Source organism: Hydra vulgaris, chromosome 03 (genome assembly GCF_038396675.1).
Source record: "Hydra vulgaris chromosome 03, alternate assembly HydraT2T_AEP".
Classification (NCBI taxonomy): Eukaryota; Metazoa; Cnidaria; class Hydrozoa; order Anthoathecata; family Hydridae; genus Hydra; species Hydra vulgaris.
Genome location: NC_088922.1, coordinates 41,328,814 through 41,350,526, shown reverse-complemented (window position 1 = coordinate 41,350,526; position 21,713 = coordinate 41,328,814). Strand labels below are relative to the sequence as shown.

The 21,713-nt window shown below is 26.0% G+C and overlaps 1 protein-coding gene across 1 annotated transcript in view; it reads right to left on the bottom strand.

Moving 5' to 3' along the window:
• Window positions 1–29: 29 nt before the first annotated feature.
• Window positions 30–21,713, bottom strand: part of LOC100203675 (metal transporter CNNM4) — a 30,947-nt gene continuing 9,263 nt past the window's right edge. Inside the window, exons 2-4 of the mRNA XM_065793238.1 lie at window positions 10,588–11,737; window positions 3,237–3,380; window positions 30–735 (exon numbers count right to left, since the gene is read on the bottom strand). Coding sequence (XP_065649310.1) covers window positions 170–735; window positions 3,237–3,380; window positions 10,588–11,737 — 1,860 coding nt within the window. The 3' untranslated portion in view covers window positions 30–169. The remainder of the gene's footprint in view (window positions 736–3,236; window positions 3,381–10,587; window positions 11,738–21,713) is intronic.

The window sequence follows — 21,713 nt, the reverse complement described above, 5'->3', positions numbered from 1 at the left end:
TTTTTTAAAAATCTAATTACTATAAATAATTTTTCTTTTTTTTTTCTTACCAAGAATTCTAAAATACAAAATAATGCAATGTCTACTGCAAAGTAAATAACATAGTTTTTATTTTTATACAAAGCATTACTCTTCCGTACCATTTTTATGCATCGGTCATCCGTAGTTACTAAAATTTAGATTCACCGGTTCCCATCTCTTTGAGTAATGGGGTTGTTTGATTGTCGTCTAAGTTAATGGAACTGTTTTCATCTTTTTTATTTTGAATACAATTTTCATTTTCAGGTTCTTTATATGATATTTGTGGGATACTGGAATTATTTATTTCGTCATACTCCAGTAAGATATCTGATACTCTGTTTTCTCTTTCTAGCTTGGAAGCTTTCAGAGATGATTTGTATAACAAATTATTCACTTTAAATAATTGAACATTACCAATAACTTTCACAGAATAGTCAGGTATAAACTGTTGATTAATTTCACACGTAAGAGCTTTAACACCAAATATTGTAAACGGACCTCCTTCAAAAGTAATATCTTCATCTCCTACGTTAACTTCAACTCGACCTTGAAGTATGAGAGAAAAGTAATCGCAAGGCTTTCCTTTTTGATACAGATAAATATCAGTTCTTTCTTTTTCATACTCAACAGCTTTCTCTTCGATGACACCAGGTAGTTGGATAATTTTCTTAAGTACATTTTTCGACACTAAATCCTGACTAAACACGCTCACAGCTAAACAAAGAAATTAAACAAAATTAAATCTTTTTCACAACATTAAAAATAAATTATTCTTTACGTATGGAATATAATTTTATTTTCACGTTGTTATTTGATCTGTTGCTTGATTACCTCAATTACATTTATTTGATCACATTTTTATTGTGTAACAAATGTGCTTTTTTTAGGTTTCACTAACGCGCAACGAATAGAAAAATGTTCCTAAATTACGCAAAATTAAATGTTCTTTGTTACTCTCTCTTCAGAAAAAAAATAAAAAAAAATAAAATAAAGTAAACTGAAAAAGAAAATCTAGAAAAAGAGAAAAAAAAAAAAGCTAAATAAAAAGCTAAAAAAAAGAAACAAGGATTGATAGAATGAAATAGAAACAGGTATGTTATGCAGCAACTCAGCTAAAAATAAAATTTGCTCTGCTTTTCAGAGCTCTTCAAAATGTTATCCTGAATTTATTAACTTCAAGCAATCTATGCACAACACAGTATTTCCAGTTGAAATAAAACCATCCCCCTCCCTTCTACAAAAAATTACAACAATGAAAATATGTCCAGTCATGCTTTACCATAAAAAAAATATTGAGTTTACAATTGATGTCTTAATTTTGACAGATTTGCAGCCCTATCAGTAACTTACACTGCAAACTTTACAACCAAATTGTTTTTTAAGTTTATATTTATACAATTAACAGTTACATCAACCAAATTCTCAAAAGTATGTGAAAATCCTAATCGCTTGCATCTCCAAGATTTATATTTGAATTTCTTATTCTTACTGTTGCACAAACAACTGGTTAATTACATAAAAAGCTTCAGTAGTAAATGCTTCACCAATCATTACTCATGTTTATGAATTGATCATGAAACAAACCTAAACAGCTAGTTGAGCTGCTCTTGTGCATCTACTATTTCCCACCAATTCAATATAGCAGGACAAAAAACTCTTTTCTAACAATGCACAGTGGGGCACAAAAGCTTATTTTAGTTAACCTAGTGGTATTTATAGACTTTCTATTACTTCCACTATATGAATTAAGATTTTGTGAAGGCTTCGAGGCATGTAATACCAATGATACAAGCAAGAGTAGAGCTTTGTAGTTTCAAGACAAAGTAAGCAAAACTTACTGATACTTATTTCAAATTGATTTAATATAAAAATTAGGATTATGCTCTGTAATTTCAGCGGTAATTTTCAAGCTGTTTTATCATCATTTGAAGTTCTTAACCTTCCACATTTTGGATAGCCTACAATTAATTTATGTTGGAATCTCTTTTGTATATTCTTTTTTTGTTTATTAACAAGAGCTTTCGCTGCATCTCTTATTAGTTTTATCTTGTATAAAATACAGATGAAAAACTCAAAATTTTTTATCTATGCATGAATTGTAGATATATTGCAGCCCATCAGGTTTCATAACTACTTGAAAAGCACATCTGACTGAAATGGGCTTACTATTAAATAACTTAACACAAATTTCTTTAAGAGTAATAAACTAGTTTGCTTTTTATTTTTAAATTTAAATCTTGAAGGTCAACAAAATAAAGAAGGTTTCTCCAAACAACATTTAGAGTTTCTCTAACATAAGTAATCTAAAGAAGAAGGAAAGTTAAAAATGATTTTATTTTTATTTATTAACACCAATGCTTCAATTTCAGAAAGCACCAAAGACATTCTTTTATATAATTTCTTTTTTTTGATTGCTTTAGCTTTTTCTGTACTAATATAGATTCTGTGTATTTAGAGATACTCCAACATAATTTAAGATGTATTTAGAGATACTCCAACATAATTTAAGATGTATTTAGAGATATTCCAACATAATTTAAGATGTATTTAGAGATACTCCAACATAATTTAAGATGTTAAAATATTTATAAGAGTTAATCTCCCAATATTTTCTGAAAAAAATAACAACAATGGTAACTCAAACAATATAATTTAAAATGATACTCAGTAATTTACAATAATAGTATCATAAGAAAGTTTATAATTTAAAAAATTTAAAATACTTTTAGAAACATGGAAACACTATGGAAGTAATGACAAAATTTTTTTGGTATTTTGGCACACTCTGCACTACTGCGCAATGTTAATTCTATTGTGAGGATTCTATACTACCAATAGAACTATATCCTGGGTATCTAGAATTATATCATGGGTATCTAGAGAATCTATACCCTAGGTATAAGAAATTAATCATTTTGAAAAAAACAAGGACGGTCAACCATTTTGAAAGGTAAGTTAGAAGCATAAATAGTTCTTGTTATCAGCTCATTAATTGCCTTTTTTTAAGATTTGGTGGTTTTGATAAAGTATGAAACATTTTATGTTTATAAATTATTACAATACAAACTTTGTAATAATTTATAAACATAAAAAGAACATTGCATCATAATATAAAAACAAAAACAAAAAACATTCAACAAAATTTTAAACAGCAATAATCACATGTAAGCAAAAACCAATGAAATTAAATTAAAAAATATTAAAAATAAAATTACATGAGCTCAGATATTGGTAAATAGCAAAAGCAAGCTGTGGACTAATCTTAGACTTAGATGCACCAGGATGAGGCAAAAACATTGAAAAATCATGATTTAATTGGTTTTTCTTTCGCTGCACTTTTTTACCAGATACATTGTCAACTAAATATAAAAATTTAAATTATATCATTTTTCAATTAAATTGTATAAATATTAACTATAATAAACATTTTTTATTATCATAAAAAAATGTATAATTTATTTCTAACCTTATTCTAAAAAATTTAACAAATTAAAAAAAAATTGAACAAAAAACCAAAATTATTAACTTTTTAATCGACATAATGAACAAAAATAAATGGGACAGGGAAAAATACATATAATACACCCACACACAAATATATATAATATATACATGTTATATTTGTAATTTATATTCTATAAAATATACTAAAACGAGAATTTTTAATGATGCCAAAAGCAATACGTTTCCAAACATTTTTATGTGTAAACCTGTTGTTTACCCACCTTAAGGTGAGTAAACAACAGGTTTTACCCACCATAAGGTAGGTAAAACCTGTTTATCTGTGTATCTTAATTACAGTCGTTAAATGGAGTGAATTAGATACATCTATTTATAATATGAAAAAGAAATTAATCTCAAACTAAACAAACATTGAAACTGCAGGATATTAAAATAAAAAGTTCCAGAGAAATGTTTTCAATAAGGTCATGACCAGACTATGCTATGACTGATAGATTGTTGACAGTAATCCGGTAGAAAATCCGGTGGATAGATTGTTGTCAATAATCCGGCATAAGCGAATGACTTAACTTGTTTATTATGAGATAACTTCTGTTATCTTAATTGGACATCACGAGTTTATCGCACACAAAAAAAAAACTATTTCCAAATAAAAAGTATGAAAACTCAAAAACTTTAAAACAATAATATAAGTTTTTATTACAAATCTGAACTCTGATGTTGGTTTTGATGAAGATGTATAGCTCATGAGTATAAAGATTGGAAGTATAAAAAGTTTCAATTTTATTTTGTCAATTCTAAATCATCTGGATTAGTGAATGAATCTAATTTAATTTCTATGTATCTGGGTTTAGATTGTCATAAGAATATAGCCTTTATACTCTGGCATTATGCCAATAACATTATTAGAATTCAGCTGTCAGTTTTCATGTTAAAAAGCAAAAAAATTAGACTGTTAAAGATATTTATTTCATCGATGATGTTCTAAGACAAGGGTTCAGCTGCTAGCTTTTCTAGTTCTACATACCTAGTTAAGTTGAAATCTTCAAGAAACCATGCCTCTATGCTTTACACACCTGGTAATTGTAATATCCTAAGAAGAAAAATACAATCTTTGGAAGGTGTTCACAATGGTAAAAACTTAATAAATCGAGGTAAGTTTTATTATTCAATTATTGCTCCTGTAGTTTTTCTCAACAACTTTAAAAATGTAATACCTCTTATTTTGTATATGTTAGGAATAGTGTTGAAGCTGTTAAACTTTTGTTAAAGAAATGTTAGACTTTAGATTATCAGGCTGGTTTATTTTTATCTAATAGTGAAGATATCAAAACAAGTGAAATCTGTGCTGCTAAAAGTGTTGAATATTCTAGTACAGCAGAAGCCTTGCACTTATTAAGTAAGCTATTTGTAGACATTTAGACTTCTAAATGTCTTCAAATTGAATTAGATCATCCTTCCATCATCTTATCACAATGTCACAAAATTTATGTGTTGAAATTAAATTACAGAACTAAATTATATGAGAAATTTATTTAGTTTCTGGATCAACACTTTTTAAACACATATCAAATATTTTTTAGTTCTATTTGAAAATATATTTTCGAAAAGAACTCTAGGCAGCCATTAAAGCTGAATTAATGGTGAGAAAAAGTTTTTTTAGAAATTTTTTATACAAAAAGTAAAAATTTACAGATACAAATATGTAAATAATTAATTTGAAAAAATTCAAAAGTTTAAATTTAAAAGTTAAGTTAGTGTTAAGTTCCATTTATTTAGTGTAACGTACATATGCCTGTAATTGTAAACATCTTTTGATAAGTTGAGTAACAATCCTGTATAATATGTATAACTAAACTTGAAAAAATTTTATAACAATTATAAATCTTTTTTTAAACTGTTTTCTTTTATATTTAAAAAACAGCAAGGTTGAAAAAACTAAAATAGGTTTTGTTGCTTAGCTGTGGATTTAAACCCATGGAAAAATTTTTAGGTTGTGACAGCACAATTAACCACTGAGCTACTGAAGATATATGATACATCAAAAAACAAACTATATTATTAACTTCTTAATCAACACTTTTCAAGCTAGTACTCTAAATGAGCGCAACTATATTGCATAGCAGCAAAATACAAATGTATAATATAAGAAAACTTTTAAAACAATTTATTAACAATTAAATCTTTTTGCTTAAAACTTTTTCTTTTTAATTTTTTTATAAATGTTATTGTATTTAAAAAATTGACAAGATTAAAAAAAAACACAAATACTTTCATATCCATGCAGAGGATTTGAATATTTATTGACTTTTGCTTTACCACTGAGAGAACATCATACCTAATAACCAAGCTACTAATGCTTAGCTAAGGTATTAAAATAAATTCTTCTATAAAAATTTATAACAATAGTTATAGTTTTCCACAAACTCCCCCACCTTCCTCAATGATAGTTCTACTGCTAAAATTTACATCATAATTTAATAATCTGCCATAACTGGTATTGAAAACAGCTTATTTGAAAGTTTTTTTGAATATTCTACCGAAAAAATATTAATAAAAAATATACTTTAAAGTTATTTGCAGAATTCTGCAATCTTTAAAGTCTGCACTTTAAAGTTTATTGCAGAATTCTGCAATTAACTTTCTACGGAAAAAAACTTTAGAAAAGATGCTACAAGAAAAGTCTTACAAATAGACTTAACTTATTTACACATCTAGCTCCACATGACCTGTTTTCCGGGTCTTCTTTGCTTTATAAATAATTTTATAAAATTTATTATGGCTATAAATTTTGGTTCATAAATTTTATTATAGCCTCTAAATTCCTTCATAATTTTATTATAGCCCTAAATTTTGAAAAAACATTGCAGAAAATATCACACAATTGACAACTATGTTTGAGATACTTATGTTATGTGTTTACATAATCAGTTTGGTAAATCTGTGTGTCTAATACAGTAAAGAGACAATTTCATTTTTTTAAAGTAGAAGATTATTTAATTCAGCCTTTTTTTTTTACAATAATAAACAAGGTGAAGGTTCTAATAAGCTCATTTAAATATTTACTCTAAGAGCAATTTTTAAATGGTTTATTTTTCTATCGTTTACTAACAAATAAATAGTAAGTATAGAAATAGATGGTGTGACATCATTTAACTGTATCTGCCCTTGCATGCTCGAAAAACCTTTATCCATCTGGTTTTTATTCGTTCTTTACCCTTTTGAACTCTCTCTCCCATCTTCATGTTTTCTGACATACATACTTTTCAAGTCTTCTGTCAACCATTTTCTCGATCCTTAACTCCATTCTTTATTTTCTAGTAACTCCCAACTTAATAGTGGTTGCTTGCAGCTTTGTTAGGAGTGAATTAGAATTAAAAAAATAACTCAAAAACTTTTTGTTATAGAACAACTTGTCTGTTGTAGGACAACTTATTTGTTATAGAACAACTTATTTGTTATAGAACAACTTATTTGTTATAGAACAACTTATTTGTTATAGAATAATTTATTTGTTATAGAATAACTTATTTGTTATAGAACAACTTACTTGTTATAGAATAATTTATTTGTTATAGAATAACTTATTTGTTATAGAACAACTTATTTGTTTTAGAACAACTTATTTGTTATAGAACAACTTATTTGTTATAGAACAACTTATTTGTTATAGAATAACTTATTTGTTATAGAATAACTTATTTGTTATAGAACAACTTATTTGTTATAGAACAACTTATTTGTTATAGAACAACTTATTTGTTATAGAATAACTTATTTGTTATAGAATAACTTATTTGTTATAGAACAACTTATTTGTTATAGAACAACTTAATTGCTATAGAATAACTTATTTGTTTTAGAACACTTATTTGTTATAGAACAACTTATTTGTTATAAAACAACTCATTTGTTATAGAACAACTTATTTGTTATAGAACAACTTAATTGTTATAGAATAACTTATTTGTTATAGAACAACTTATTTGTTATAGAACAACTTATTTGTTATAGAACAACTTATTTGTTATAGAATAACTTATTTGTTATAGAATAACTTATTTGTTATAGAACAACTTATTTGTTATAGAACAACTTATTTGTTATAGAACAACTTATTTGTTATAAGATATCTTGATACAAAACAACTTACTTGTTATATGACAACTTATTGTTATAAGAAAACTTATTTGCTATATTTAGTTAGCTCAGGATATTTAATTTTCTGCAAGACATCTTATTTAGCCAACTCAGAATACCTTAAACTTAATTGCTACAAAAATCAACAAATCAACAAAAAATTGACCATAATAACAAAAGAAAGTAAACAAAATAAAAAAATATATACTTACCATTTGATTTGATTTCTAATTCTGAAGAAATAATTTTCAAATGCTTAAACCAGATAATATATGTAGTCTAAGGCCAAAGTCATGCTGGGTACAAGTTTGTAGTTCCTGACATTGTTTTTATTTGTGTTTTTTTTTTAATAAAACATCATGCTAATAAAAATGTCAATTAAAAATACCAGTATCAAACAGTTTTTAGTATAGCAGTGGGTGCGCAAACAAACTAGTGCAACTTATTAACAATGATACTTGCAATTTTTAACATTTTTACACAAAATACATAAAAATAACAATATAAACAATAAAATTTGTAAAATGCATGGTGCTTAATATGATTACTTAGTAGATACATACCATAGCTAGTAGCTACATACCATAGTAGATACATACCATAGCTAGTAGCTACATATCATAGTAGATACATACCATAGCTAGTAGCTACATATCATAGTAGATACATACCATAGCTAGTAGCTACATACCGTAGTAGATACATACCATAGTTAGTTTTATTATGTATTTTTCTGTGTAGAATCCTTTCACTATAAGAACACTCATTGAGTAGAGTCAAAAAAATTATTGCATATAGCAATACATAACTTGTAAAATGTTACTTGAATTTTAAACTTAACTTTTAAATAATAATACTTGCATTTTCATTATATGTCTTTTATAAAATACTAATTACTAATCGCCTAATGTTAAATCCACCCTGCACCTCTGGAAGTACTAGGCTTAACTTGTTTCTCCATGAAGCAGCCTTGTTAAAATAGGGTTCAGAGTTTAGGGTTAAGAAAGAGCTGCAAATAAAATTTAAGAAAGAAAAATGAGTAACCTCCTCAACTTTAGCCTCTCTGAAGCTTTGGCAAAGTGAAACTTTTCATAAAAAATTTTTGTGTACAACAGTAAGCGGGTCCAAAATTAACTTTTGTTGGACTTTGTGTAGTGTAACCACTTTTTCTTAATTAGTTTTTGATGCTGATTTCAAATTACTTAATACTTTTTTTCATTACAAATATTTGGCCTTCTACTTCAATTTCAATAAAAGTGGTTATTTTGACAAAACAATCAATTGTTAAATTAAATAAAATCATTATTATTATCAAAGTAGAGTCTGTGGTAAGTATTTTTCTTTTCGCTATATCAATAAAATGCTTAATCATTATGTGTAGTTATAAATACAACAAAAACTTAGGTATTTTACATGAAATTACTCCATATAAGGAACAATTTATAACAATTACTAGTGAAAATGCAAAATAACTTCATTTGCAACCATGGTATACAGTGATTTGAGTTCTTTCATAGAATCAAGAGGTCTGAGGTTTGATTTTTGCTCTGACCAGATAAACAAAATTGGTAAGGAAAGATGAGAAAACTTCCTACTTATAATTTGTTCTTCCACAGTGCTTTGTGATAAGACCCTTAGTTCTTTTGGAGCACCTTAATAATTAAAAAAAGTCTTCTTAGGTGATTGTGGATTGTTTTGAGGACTTTTCAAGTTAAGGAGAAACTTTAAATTAAGCTTATTCTTCTGTAGACATAAGATGACGTTTTTTTGTATTTTTATCAATAATTATGATTTTAAATAAAGTAGATATTTGCTGCAATGACTTACTATTTTTCGATTATTACTAAAATAAACATCCTAATCATCAATCGTTTTTTGACATTTAACATATCTTTCTGTTTTTCAATATATTTATTGACATCTGATGTAATATCTCTTGGACACCTAATGTAAAGTTTACAGTTCTTTTTTTGCTAACCCACTCTGTCTTAGTTGTTTCTGCCACTGGCTCCAACTGTATTTTATATTTTTAAATTTTTTAACAATGAGACACATAATGTGAAATATTTCTAAATTACCTAAATCTTGATTTCACAATGGTTTGGATATTCAAGTATATTACCGTGAGGAATTTTAGTAATCAACGGATTTTCCGAAGTCGATTGCAACAAGTGCCGCTGATGCTTAAGTTCAATGTTATTTGTAATTGTTTTATAAATTGCAAAAACCTGATTTCGATGCGTATATACAAACTGCTTCTACAACTACTGAGCAGTCAATCTTATTTAATGAAAATTTCCAAAATATAATTTATTGCTGACTTGTATCAAAGACAAGTACAAAAACAACCCTGAGAAAAGGTAACTTTGTATGATAAAATTTGTCTATTACTGGGAGATTTATAAAGAAGTTTATTAATTTTGATTTATTTGCTTACTAGTTTATGATTTATTTATTTATAAGTTTGTTACTTCTTGTTGCAATATTTTCATTTTAAACGGTATCTAAATTCAGTTTACAAAATTAATAGCAAAGTATTTTCTAGCAAAGTAAATCAAAACAAATTTTTACACAAGACAAGACTTATTTTTGTTTAAATGCAACTTTCATTCATTTTAATTTAAAGTTATCCAATCAAAATTTAAATTGCATAAATTTTAACGTAAAGTTGTGTAACTTTACACGCAAAGAATACGCTGCAAAGATATCTAGTTTTTAAGTTTTTTAATATTTTTAAAATGCTAAAAATTGACATTGAAGGTCAACCACAAAAAAATAGCAAAAACTGAATTGTTTATTGAAATTTTCTAAAAAAAACTAATTAAGAACAATTGATTAAACAAAAAATATAGAATTTTGGACCCTACCCCCCCCCCCCCCCCCTTAACAGCAGCAAGTAAGCAACTTTTATATACATCATTTAAAACAAAATATACTAAAAAAATATTTCAAAATACTTCTTACCATATATATCCGTTTCATCCACAATTTCATCTTGTATTATTTCTTCTATAATATCCTCTAAGGTGACAATTCCAATGCATTCATAAAATGGATCACCTTCACCATCATTATTGACTTTCATAACAATCGAGATATGGGTTGTCCCTTGTTTAAACTCTTGAAGAATACTACCAAGCTTTGTGTCATCAAATACTTTGTGCACAGGGTGATTGTAGAATTTAAGAACACTAAGTAAAGGGATACAATCATCAGGATCAACAAAGGCTAAATCTTTTACAAACAGTATAGCTACTATATTTGATCTTTTAACAGAAAAGATGGGAATACGACTATATCCTGATTTTATTACTGAAGACATCGTTTTAAAGTCTAAGACAGCTTCTTCATCCAACATAAAACAGTCATCCAATGCTGTCATTACTTGACAAACTTTCTTTTCTCTATATTTTAGTGCACCAGAAATAATACCTACTTCATCTTGTTCTAAGTCATCATATTCGTGCTGTAGTTTTAACATTTCAAGCAACTGCTGTTTATTATACACATTACCTAATTCTTTGCCAAGAATACGGTCAAGAATTTTGCTTATAGGAAAAGAAAGGGGAAATGTAATTATCATGAATAATTTTGTCAATAAAATGGTATAGGCACCAACAGCTAGACCAAATCGAGAACAGATGCTTTGTGGGATAATTTCTCCAAAAAAAACAATACCTAAAGTAGAGCCAATAACTGCTACTATGCCACTAGTAAGACTGTCTAATATAATGGTAAATGTAGAATTAACTAAAGTATTTCCAAGCAATAGGGTGCAAAGTAAAAAATTTCCATGGCGTCGTACAGGTATGATTTTTTTTGCATATTTCTGATTTTGTATAGAACTGCTTGTGCTAATGATCTTCAACTCATTCAAGTCAAATGACATAAGGCCTAAATTTAGTCCTGAAAACATTGCAGAAAGCATCATAAGTATTGTTGACAAAATGATTTTGAACCATAAAGGAAGGTCAAATGAAGTTTTCAACACCCTAATCTTTAAAAACTCTTTATCTCCTAGGTGAATCCATCCAATTTGGGTATTGTTATCAATTTTTAAGTCACTTTGATTGATGATTTTTAAACAAGGATAAAGAGTGACATCCGAATATTTCTAAATATGAAAAAAAAATTTAACACAGAATATAAGGAAAAACACTAATACCTTTTTAGGATTTGACCATATGTTGTATTATTACATATTATTTAAAAACATTGTATATAAAAAATATAAAATAATGTAATATATATATATATATCTATATATCTATCTATCTATCTATCTATCTATCTATCTATCTATCTATATATATATATATATATATATATATATATATATATATATATATATATATATATATATATATATACATATATATATATATATATATATTTATATATATATATATATATATATATATATATATATATATATATATATATATATATATATATATATATATATGTATATATATATATATATATATATGTATATATATATAAAGATCGCACCAGAAGCAGATATCTAAGAGAAAAAATAGAGATCGCACCAGAGGTAGATATCTAAGAGAAACTCACAAAAATTTATTTTTAATAAAAATTTTAAACACTAAACATTAAATATCAATGTTTATAATATTTTTTAATTACAAAATGTATTATTTATAATTTTATACTTTAAAACTTATTTGTCAATAAAATACAATTTATTTTTTCTAAAACTTTTGAATACTTTAAAATTGTTTGATTTTTTTAATAATATTAATTCAATCCCCAAAACCTGAGCAGCCTGTATTACAAAACAAAACCTGAGCAGCCTGCATTACAAAACAAAACCTGAGCAGCCTGTATTACAAAACAAAACCTGAGCAGCCTGTATTTCAAAACAATTTGGTCCAACTAAATTGGATCTGCAAATAGATCAACATTAATTTGTATTAATTGGAACAACAAAGTGACAAGGTTATATATATATATATATATATATATATATATATATATATATATATATATATATATATATATATATATATATATATATATATATATATATATATATATATATATATATATATATATATATATATATATATATATATATATATATATATATAACAAGAAATAATTTTATAACATTGTTTCATATATAGAACCAAAAATGTTTCAAAGTTCAAGTATTAATGAAAGTGCATCAAGCAGGTTGAATAATAACATCATTACTGTTATATTTCTATTATATTACATTTCTGTTATATTACAAGTTATATTTCTAGCAATTAAGACTAGTGATTTTGACTATATGACTGATAACTTGTGATAAATATCTTTATTGGTTGAAGGACAACTCTGACAAGGTTTTGGAGTATTAAGTGTTCAATTAAACTGGCAGTGAACCAATGTAACTCCATTCTAATGAAATATGCACAGTTTCTATGTTAAACCCATGAATTTGTACTACAATCATAAAGCCAAGGTATCAAATATAACTTTATTGGGCTAACATTGCCTCAACTAAATTGTGCTACTGAGAGAGACTACAGGCAGCCACTAACTATGTCAAGAGTTACTAAGAAAAACAAGGACAAGAAGGATTAAAAAGCAAGAAAGAAATTAACAAAAGATTATATGACAATAATAGGGAGGGAAACTTCTTGATGCTTGCAGGAAAAAAAAAGTAAATAAATATTTTAAGAGCAGAAAAAGAAATCATACAAAAGAAAAAAAAAAGATATGACTTGACAGAACAATAAGTCATTCAAGAACTAATTTTGTCAGCTGGAAAAAATGACTGCTTGTTTAAACAGCAATCATTTTAAAAAACATGATGCTGAGACAGATGTACCAGTTGAGTTGCTAGAGCGAAACCATACTTACAATGGATTTTTGCCGTTTTTCTAAAAAAGAAAGAACATCATTAAAAGATCCAATACAAATCCATGACAACATTATCCCAAACAAGGACAAGTGAAAAATCATAGAGACAAAAAATAGAATTAATAGTAAGAAAGTCACAAAAACAAAAAATAAAATTGAGGCAACCATAGCAGATGCTTTTCTAATGAATTTATCATGGTTCCCAGGAAATGTCAGTAGTAGTAGATTTCGAATCTATTACTACTGTAGTGTATAGAATAGTAATAGCGAATTTTCAAATCAAATCAGAAAAGTTATTCAAGATTTGAATAAAAATTTCCATATATTCAAATCAAGCTAATTTCATAAAAACATTTATTTAATAATATTTAGTAAAGTAAATGATACACACAACACAATGCAATTTAAAAAAATATAGAGCATCATTGAATATAAGGAGGTAATAGGACATTTGTCTTTAAAGATTAAACAGATGGTGATTAATGTCAATATAACATAAACTATTTTGTGATGACAATGGATAAGTTATAAATTAAGATCTTGTAATAAATAATTACCCTAAATCTACAAACAAATACATTCAGGTATATGACATCTTCTTTTTAAAAATATCTATAAGTATTAGAAATAGGGAAAAACTAACTTTTTTAAGATTCAAAATTCAATTTGTGAATTTATAGATAACTTGATTTGAGATTCAATTCAATGTTAAAATTTCTGATTTGCAGGGGCCTATAATGCAGATAGACATAATAATAGATAATGCAAAAATACATAGAATAAAAGATTTAGTAAGTGTGTTGCTATTTGTAAGAACATAATGATTATGGCAGCAATGGTTGGCTGATAATAAGTTTTATTTAAACTAACAATTATTAAACACAGTGAGTGCTAGACAACTCATAGGAGAAATTATATTCAACAACGGCTATATGATCTAAGCAACCAAAAAGTGATAATTTATTAGCAAAAAAACGTTGTTCATAATAGGCTGTCACACTATAACTGAAATTAAAGATTTAATAATTTTGTAAATTTTTTCAGATACACTATGATGAAAGTCTTTGGTATATCAAGAGCAACAACATTACCCTTATCATTTCTACTTAATGCACAGCTCTATCCTTATCATTTCTATCTAACAGACAGCTCTATAAAAAATAAAAACCCTTATCATTTCTATCTAATAGACAGCTCCTTATTATTTCTACCTAATGCACAGCTCTATACTTATCATTTCTAACTATTGCACAGCTCTATTCTTATCATTTCTACCTAATGTGCAGCTCTATCCTTATCATTTCTAAAACCAATTAAAAAGGTTATAACTGTTAACAAATCAATAATAAAGAAAAAAATAATAACCAAAAAACCAAATCAAAAAGCTATTGATTCATGTTGAGATAACATTAGTTTTTCTATTAGAGACTAAAATACTTTGGTAATAATAGTAAAAAGATTGGACCATAGTTCAAAGAATGAGGTTAGAACTTATAGTAACCACATGTGCATGAGGTCTATTATTGCAAAATAAAAAAATTTTATTTTCATCATTTTCTTAAAATTAAAGAGCATTAAAAGTAAAAATACCTCTTCAACATAATAGGCAATACCACACACAAATACACGCATATATAATTTGTTTAAAGTAATTTTTTTCAGTCAAAAATTTAATGAAATTGGACAAAATTATGTTTTTCAAAATATCAAAAATAGATTAAAAAAATTAAAAAAATATCAAAACTTTTTTGTTTATGTGCACCATAGGTTATGTGCACAAAAATACAGAAAAAAATGTAATAAAAAATGTGCAAAGAATACTACAAAAAATACTCTAACATTTATAAACACTATATAAATTTGAAAAGTATTTCCTGAAAAACACTAACAATACAGTTTAGCAAAAAACAAATTTACTTTATGAATAACAAGTTTGACTTTTTTTAAAGAAGTGCTTAGTTCAATATTATGTCAAAGAAAGATACATGCTTTCTTTGGTCTGGAGGCATGCATTTAATTTTAGTTACTTTAAAGAAATAATTTTTTTTTCAAATTTGTTTCAGTATATAAAAAGTATCATTTAAAGCATGAATCATGAAAAATATTATTTGTGAGATCAATTTAATTATGTTCAAAAATAGACAAATTAAACTTTATTCATCTTTCACAACCAAATGTTCAAAAACTTGCCTGTTTCACATGCAAAAAACCTTGAACCTTTTTCTTTTCACAGTGATTGGAACAGCAACTAGAACAATGTTAACCTCTTTTCATAGAAAAACCTGAAAGTCAGGTACCTGGGAAAGACAAAGTAAATTAAATAATAATCAGAAAGATAAAAGAGAAAAGAAATCATTTGATTTGATCCCTTCCCTACAACTTGTCAAAATTATTAACCTTTGGAATTCAATACAGATTCTTTGAAAAAAAATTCATACTCTTATTTTCCTCCTACACTAGTGTATATGCCTGTGTATTAGTGTGTATATATGCAATGCAGAATATATGTTAAATATTTAAATAAAATTTTAGTAACAAAATAAGTATAAACATATAGCAGCTGTATATATTTGTAATTAAAATAAAATACAGTATACAATAATTTATATGTATATACATGTATATTTATGTAATTTTATGTATATGTATATACATATACACACACACACACACATATATATATATATAAATTTTTTAAAGAAGTATACAAAAAATATACACAAACAAAAAGCTGCTAGTACAAAATTTACTCTGTCAAAATGCAATACAGCATAATGTGCCTGGGTTATTTATTCTCTATGGAGTTTGTACACTTTTAAGCGCACATAACTAAGCTTGTTAGAGTCCCTCACAACAAAGAAAAAACACGTTATATATATAGGTTTTATCAAGACTAATTAATAAAAAATAAAAAAATGTAACAGTATAATAATGATATACAGAAATATAATAACACAATCATAATTAATGACATACAGAATTTTAGATTTAGAATCATAAATTTATATCATCAAATAAAACCTGTTTAATTCTAATAATAATCAACATATACAATCTGTAAAATGAAGTTCAAAGTTTATAACAGTTCTCGGAAACCCTTTATTACCTTTTAACTTTGTCCAAGAGAGCACTATATTTATTATTTTGATGAAAAAAATCCATTAAAAAAGTCTTAAGTTACATATGCAACACAAACTAAAAATAGTAGAAATTAGGCATGAACTAAAATTACCATCTACCAACAGTTATATAAATATTTATAACTTGCTATATATCTATTTAATAATTTACTTAAATAACTTATTTTATATTACAACTTATAAATTATTCATAAACAGGGACAGCGCCAAGGACAGGGTTAGTCGATTTCTGCTGTTCCACTTAAAATATATTAAAAGATGTATTACTATCATGTTCACCATTTTAAAGAGTAAAAAAGATCAATTAAAAACGCAATTGTTTATTGGAAGGATTTGAAAGAACTAAAAAATCATCTTAAAAAAGACACCTTACAAATCATCTTAAAAAAGGACACCTTTTTTAAGATGATTAGTTAGGCGTCCTTTTTTAAGATGAAAACAATCTTGGTGCTATCAACAAATTAAAGGAAACCAATCAAATATGCAACAGTTGACAAAATTCCAAAATTATTCAAAACATTACCAGCTCATGACACTGGAATCTTGTAAAATACTTTTAGAATATCAAGTCATTGATAGATTTGATCAACACAAACAATACCAACTTCAAAGTTAATAATTTTAATATTGCCAATATATTGTGCTGAATTTCAAGCAAACACACCTAATGTCGATAAGAAATTGACACTTTTTATCAGAAAAAATTTGGAAATCTAAAGACAAATTTAAAAAAGTTTATAATTACTGCAACAATCAAAAGCAAAGCCAACTTGTTTCAAACCAATCAAAAGCAAAGCCAACTTGTTTCAAACAAATCAAAAGCAAGGCCAACTTGTTCTGGATTTGGTCTTGCCAATAAAGCTTCATCTTATTTTAGAATTTATTAACATCTTTTCAAGAAGCTTCTCCAGTGCATTGTCAGCTCATACTTTTGAACAAACATTAAATGACAGATTCTTTGAAAATATTCAACAGTTCAGCAATACATTCAATGATCGTGAATATATTTAAAGACCCATATATTGTTGCAAAAGACTAGATGATACATATATAGAGTATAAAAAATTAATAGAAAAAACACAAAAAATAGCTAATAAAAGTAGCTGAAAAAAACACAGTAAAAATTAAAATAGACCACATTGCCACTCTGTGTTGTATGGTTTCCTCAAAACATTGGTACATTTAGTACATAACTCAATCAGTTTTTAATGATATAAGAAAACAGATAAAACAGATAAAACATATTTATTAATAATTATAAATGTAATACAAATAGCTAACAAGATATTATCAATTATTGTTGAGATGACAAGTCATAGATTGTGTAGGTATAAATGTTGCAATCGCACAAAAAAATATGATCTTTTGTTAACTTATCATACTCCATAAGTGTTTATTATATTTCCATTACTCTCTCTGTTCTGTTCTGTTGAATTAAAAAGCATTTTTCATTGTTGCAAAACATCATTACACAAAATTTCATTGCTTTGAAAAACACATTTAAACAATCAGACATTAGATCTTTTCGGACAAAAATCTAAAGTTGCCTGATCACAAATTCATTAAACCTTTTGATCGTCTGCACCTAATGAAACTCTTTTCTTCTTTCCTTTGTTTAATACTTTCAGTAAAAAATCCACTCTTGCCTGATCATTGTTTTTGAACACACTGTTATTTTTTAATCTTTCTGATTACCTAAAAAAGATCAAACCAAATTATTTATATTATAAATTTTTCCAAATCAAACATTTAAAATATTCTAAAACTACAAAACAAAATTTGTATAAAAATAAGTCCTTAAAATTAGAGAATAATAAAGAATTACTCAACCTCCTCAGAGCTCTTTTTCTTTAAATTCCAAATTATCAAAACTTTTTGACTTAATTTAAAATTTTGATGAGACTAAAATAATAAATCAGTATTAATGAAACTTGACTTCTTATTTAGTAACAATTGATCATACAAACAAATATTTTAAGTTGACATAAAACTTGAAAAATCAAAAAAAAAAGTTTTAATGTGTCACAAAGAACCAAAACTCTTAAGTGAGAAGCTAAACAAATGACAAACCAGAATATGGTGGAAAAAAAACAAAAAAACAAATTCAAAAACTATTCAAAAATAATATATGTTTAAAAAGACTGTTTTTTGCACTGTTTTATGCATCCTCTGCAACAGTCAACTCTGCAACTATTACATGAACATATTATTAATAGTAAACTTTTCGATCTAATTTTCAACCATTTTTGCTGAATGACAAATAAACAACATTTAGACAATCTTTTGCTTATCTTCTTTTCTTTTAAACCGAATCTTTAACAGCAAATTGGAAGCACCATTAGAATTATAGAAAACACTATTACCTTTAATGCAACTTCTTCCTTTGAAGCAGTGTTTTTCTATTTGCTTTCAGTTTCAAATGAGAGTGCTTTTCAATCCAAAAAAAGTTGCTTATGAAGGGCTTGTATAATAGATATTTGTATATGATATATTGGTTTTAAAATAGTTCTATCGTTGCTGCTATTTGTTCTATGCTAGACATATCTCATGGGCATTTTCAAAAAACATACTTTAACCAGAGTATACCATAAATTCCAATATTATTCCATGTGCTGCCAGTTCCAACAGTTTAATCCCAAACAGTACTCTTTTCACTAATACTTTTTAAATTGCAGCAGCCCATTTAATTACTGTGTCCTGCAACTTAAACATTGCAACATTGCCTTCTGCTGTGTAAACTTTCCCTACTACCTTAAGTAATAATAGTAGCACTGACAGTTCTATTAATTTTATTTATATTTTAAAGAAGTCTTTAAAAAGCATTCTAAGTAGTATACACTTTGTTTAATAACAAATACACTACAGTGCGTTATGTAATTTTACTAAACATAATAAAAAGAAGCGAATAAATATTTCAAGGTGCAACTGAACTGTTTTTTTAAACGTTGTTCTTGCATTTTGAAGCAATTTTTTTCTTAATTTAAAATAAATTTTAAATTAAAATTTTCTTTTTATTTGAAATGCTAATCTATTTTTTTTTTGAACCTTGTAGTTGCATTTTAAATCACGTGAATGGACAGTTGAATCATTTAATAAAACTGAATCTCTTTTGTTTTTCATTAGAATAAAAAAACATTATTTTAACTTTGTCAAATAAAATTATCGTAATAAAAACCATTCTTAAGATGCACATGAAAAAACATTATTAGAATGCTTTTAATGATGCACAGGTGGAAGTTTTTTTTTTTTTTTTACTTAAAAAAAAGAAAGTCTTAGGGATCAATCATAAATTATGCAACACTAAACTTATTTTTTAAAAGTAATCTTAAGTTCTTTTACGAGGCAATTTTCATTCAACTTAATGAGCTATTTTGATTTTTTATTAAACTTAAAGCTCTACATTCAACTTAATTTTCTACTAAATTTAATTGAAGATTCAGAGAGAATAATAGAATATTTTTCTTTTTATAAATCGTTTCTTTGAAATGATGGCTTTCAACTTTTTTTCTCAGCATAATGAAACCTTTGTTAAGATTGAAAAATAGAAACAACATGAAACAGATATCGACTACAACAAAAATGACGATCTTTTAAAGTAGTGTTTAAAGATATTTCCTCACCAATATCTCTTAGTTACTAAAATTACTTAACAATATTTTTTAACAGCTTATAAAGTTTCTCTATTTTTTTTCTTCATTAATTTAATTAAACCGCTTCTTATTAGTCGTATTTTAGTAGTCAGAAGTTAAAATTTTTTAAATAATACCAAATAATAAAAAATACCAATAAATTATTCTGTACCTCTAAATCATTTAGATATATATATATATATATATATATATATATATATATATATATATATATATATATATATATATATATATATATATATATATATACATATATATATATATATATATATATATAATAGCTGTATAATAGTCTCATATTTTTATCCATATCTTTAATTGCAATATATTTTTACATATAGCAGTATAATAGTCTCATACTTTTTTCCATATCTTCAATTGCAACACATTTTAAATTAGAACATCTACGCATTTGATTCTGTTTTATTAACTTTTTCTGTTTTGTAAATTACTCTTTTGTAAAGTATCTTTAAAATGTCAATTATCTTATAAAATATCTTCTTTTTTTCATAAAATATTTTCTGTTTTGTAAACTATCTACTCAGTAGATACATTTTTATTGTATTTCTTATATTCCTTATGTTTAATCTATTTCTTTATGTTTATTTTTTTTAATAAATTTCTGATTTTATGCAAAACTTAATAAAAGATTTTAAACTAAAATTACTTTTAACATACAATTATGAATAGCGCGGGTGTACCCTCATGATCACCCGGTGGCACGGGACAACTCATTTTCTCAAAGGGCGACTGATATTTAAAAAAAAATGCATGTCAGTAGCCTGGCAGGACAACCAGACAGTTTTTTACTAACAAAAGAAAGTTTAAGTAAAAAGAAAAAGAATAACTTTTAAAATTTCTCAAAAAATGCAAAATATAACTGAGACATTTTGTTTCCAAAATAAATGCATGTGTTCCAATTAAGGCGCTGTTTCAATTTTAGCAACTATCCCCTCTTTATATAGCATAGCATTTAACAAGAGAGATGATAATCAGATGTATGTGATGGTGTGACTCTAACAATTAGGAAAAAAAACAATCTCAGACAGAGATTAGGAATAGTTAGTGTATCAGACAAGGTTTTTCAGAAAAGATTAAAGTGGTTTAGGTATGTTGAATAATATGGATGCAGATAATTTGGGTAGAGGTGTTTATAAGAAAACTTAGAACAAGTGCGTTACATTTTTTTTTTGTTTTTTGTTGGTTTGTTAATTCACCTCCTCAAGGCCGAGAAGGCCACTACAGATGAAGAGGCTACTTATTTGTGGTATAACCCTCTCTCAACTCTATAACTCCGAAACACGAACCTCTGCATCCATATTCATCTCATAGTTATATTTTGCATTTTTTGAGAAATTTTAAAAGTTATCCCTAAAAATTGCATACGCACCATCAATTTAAAAATTTTTTGTATTATTCTTTTTAG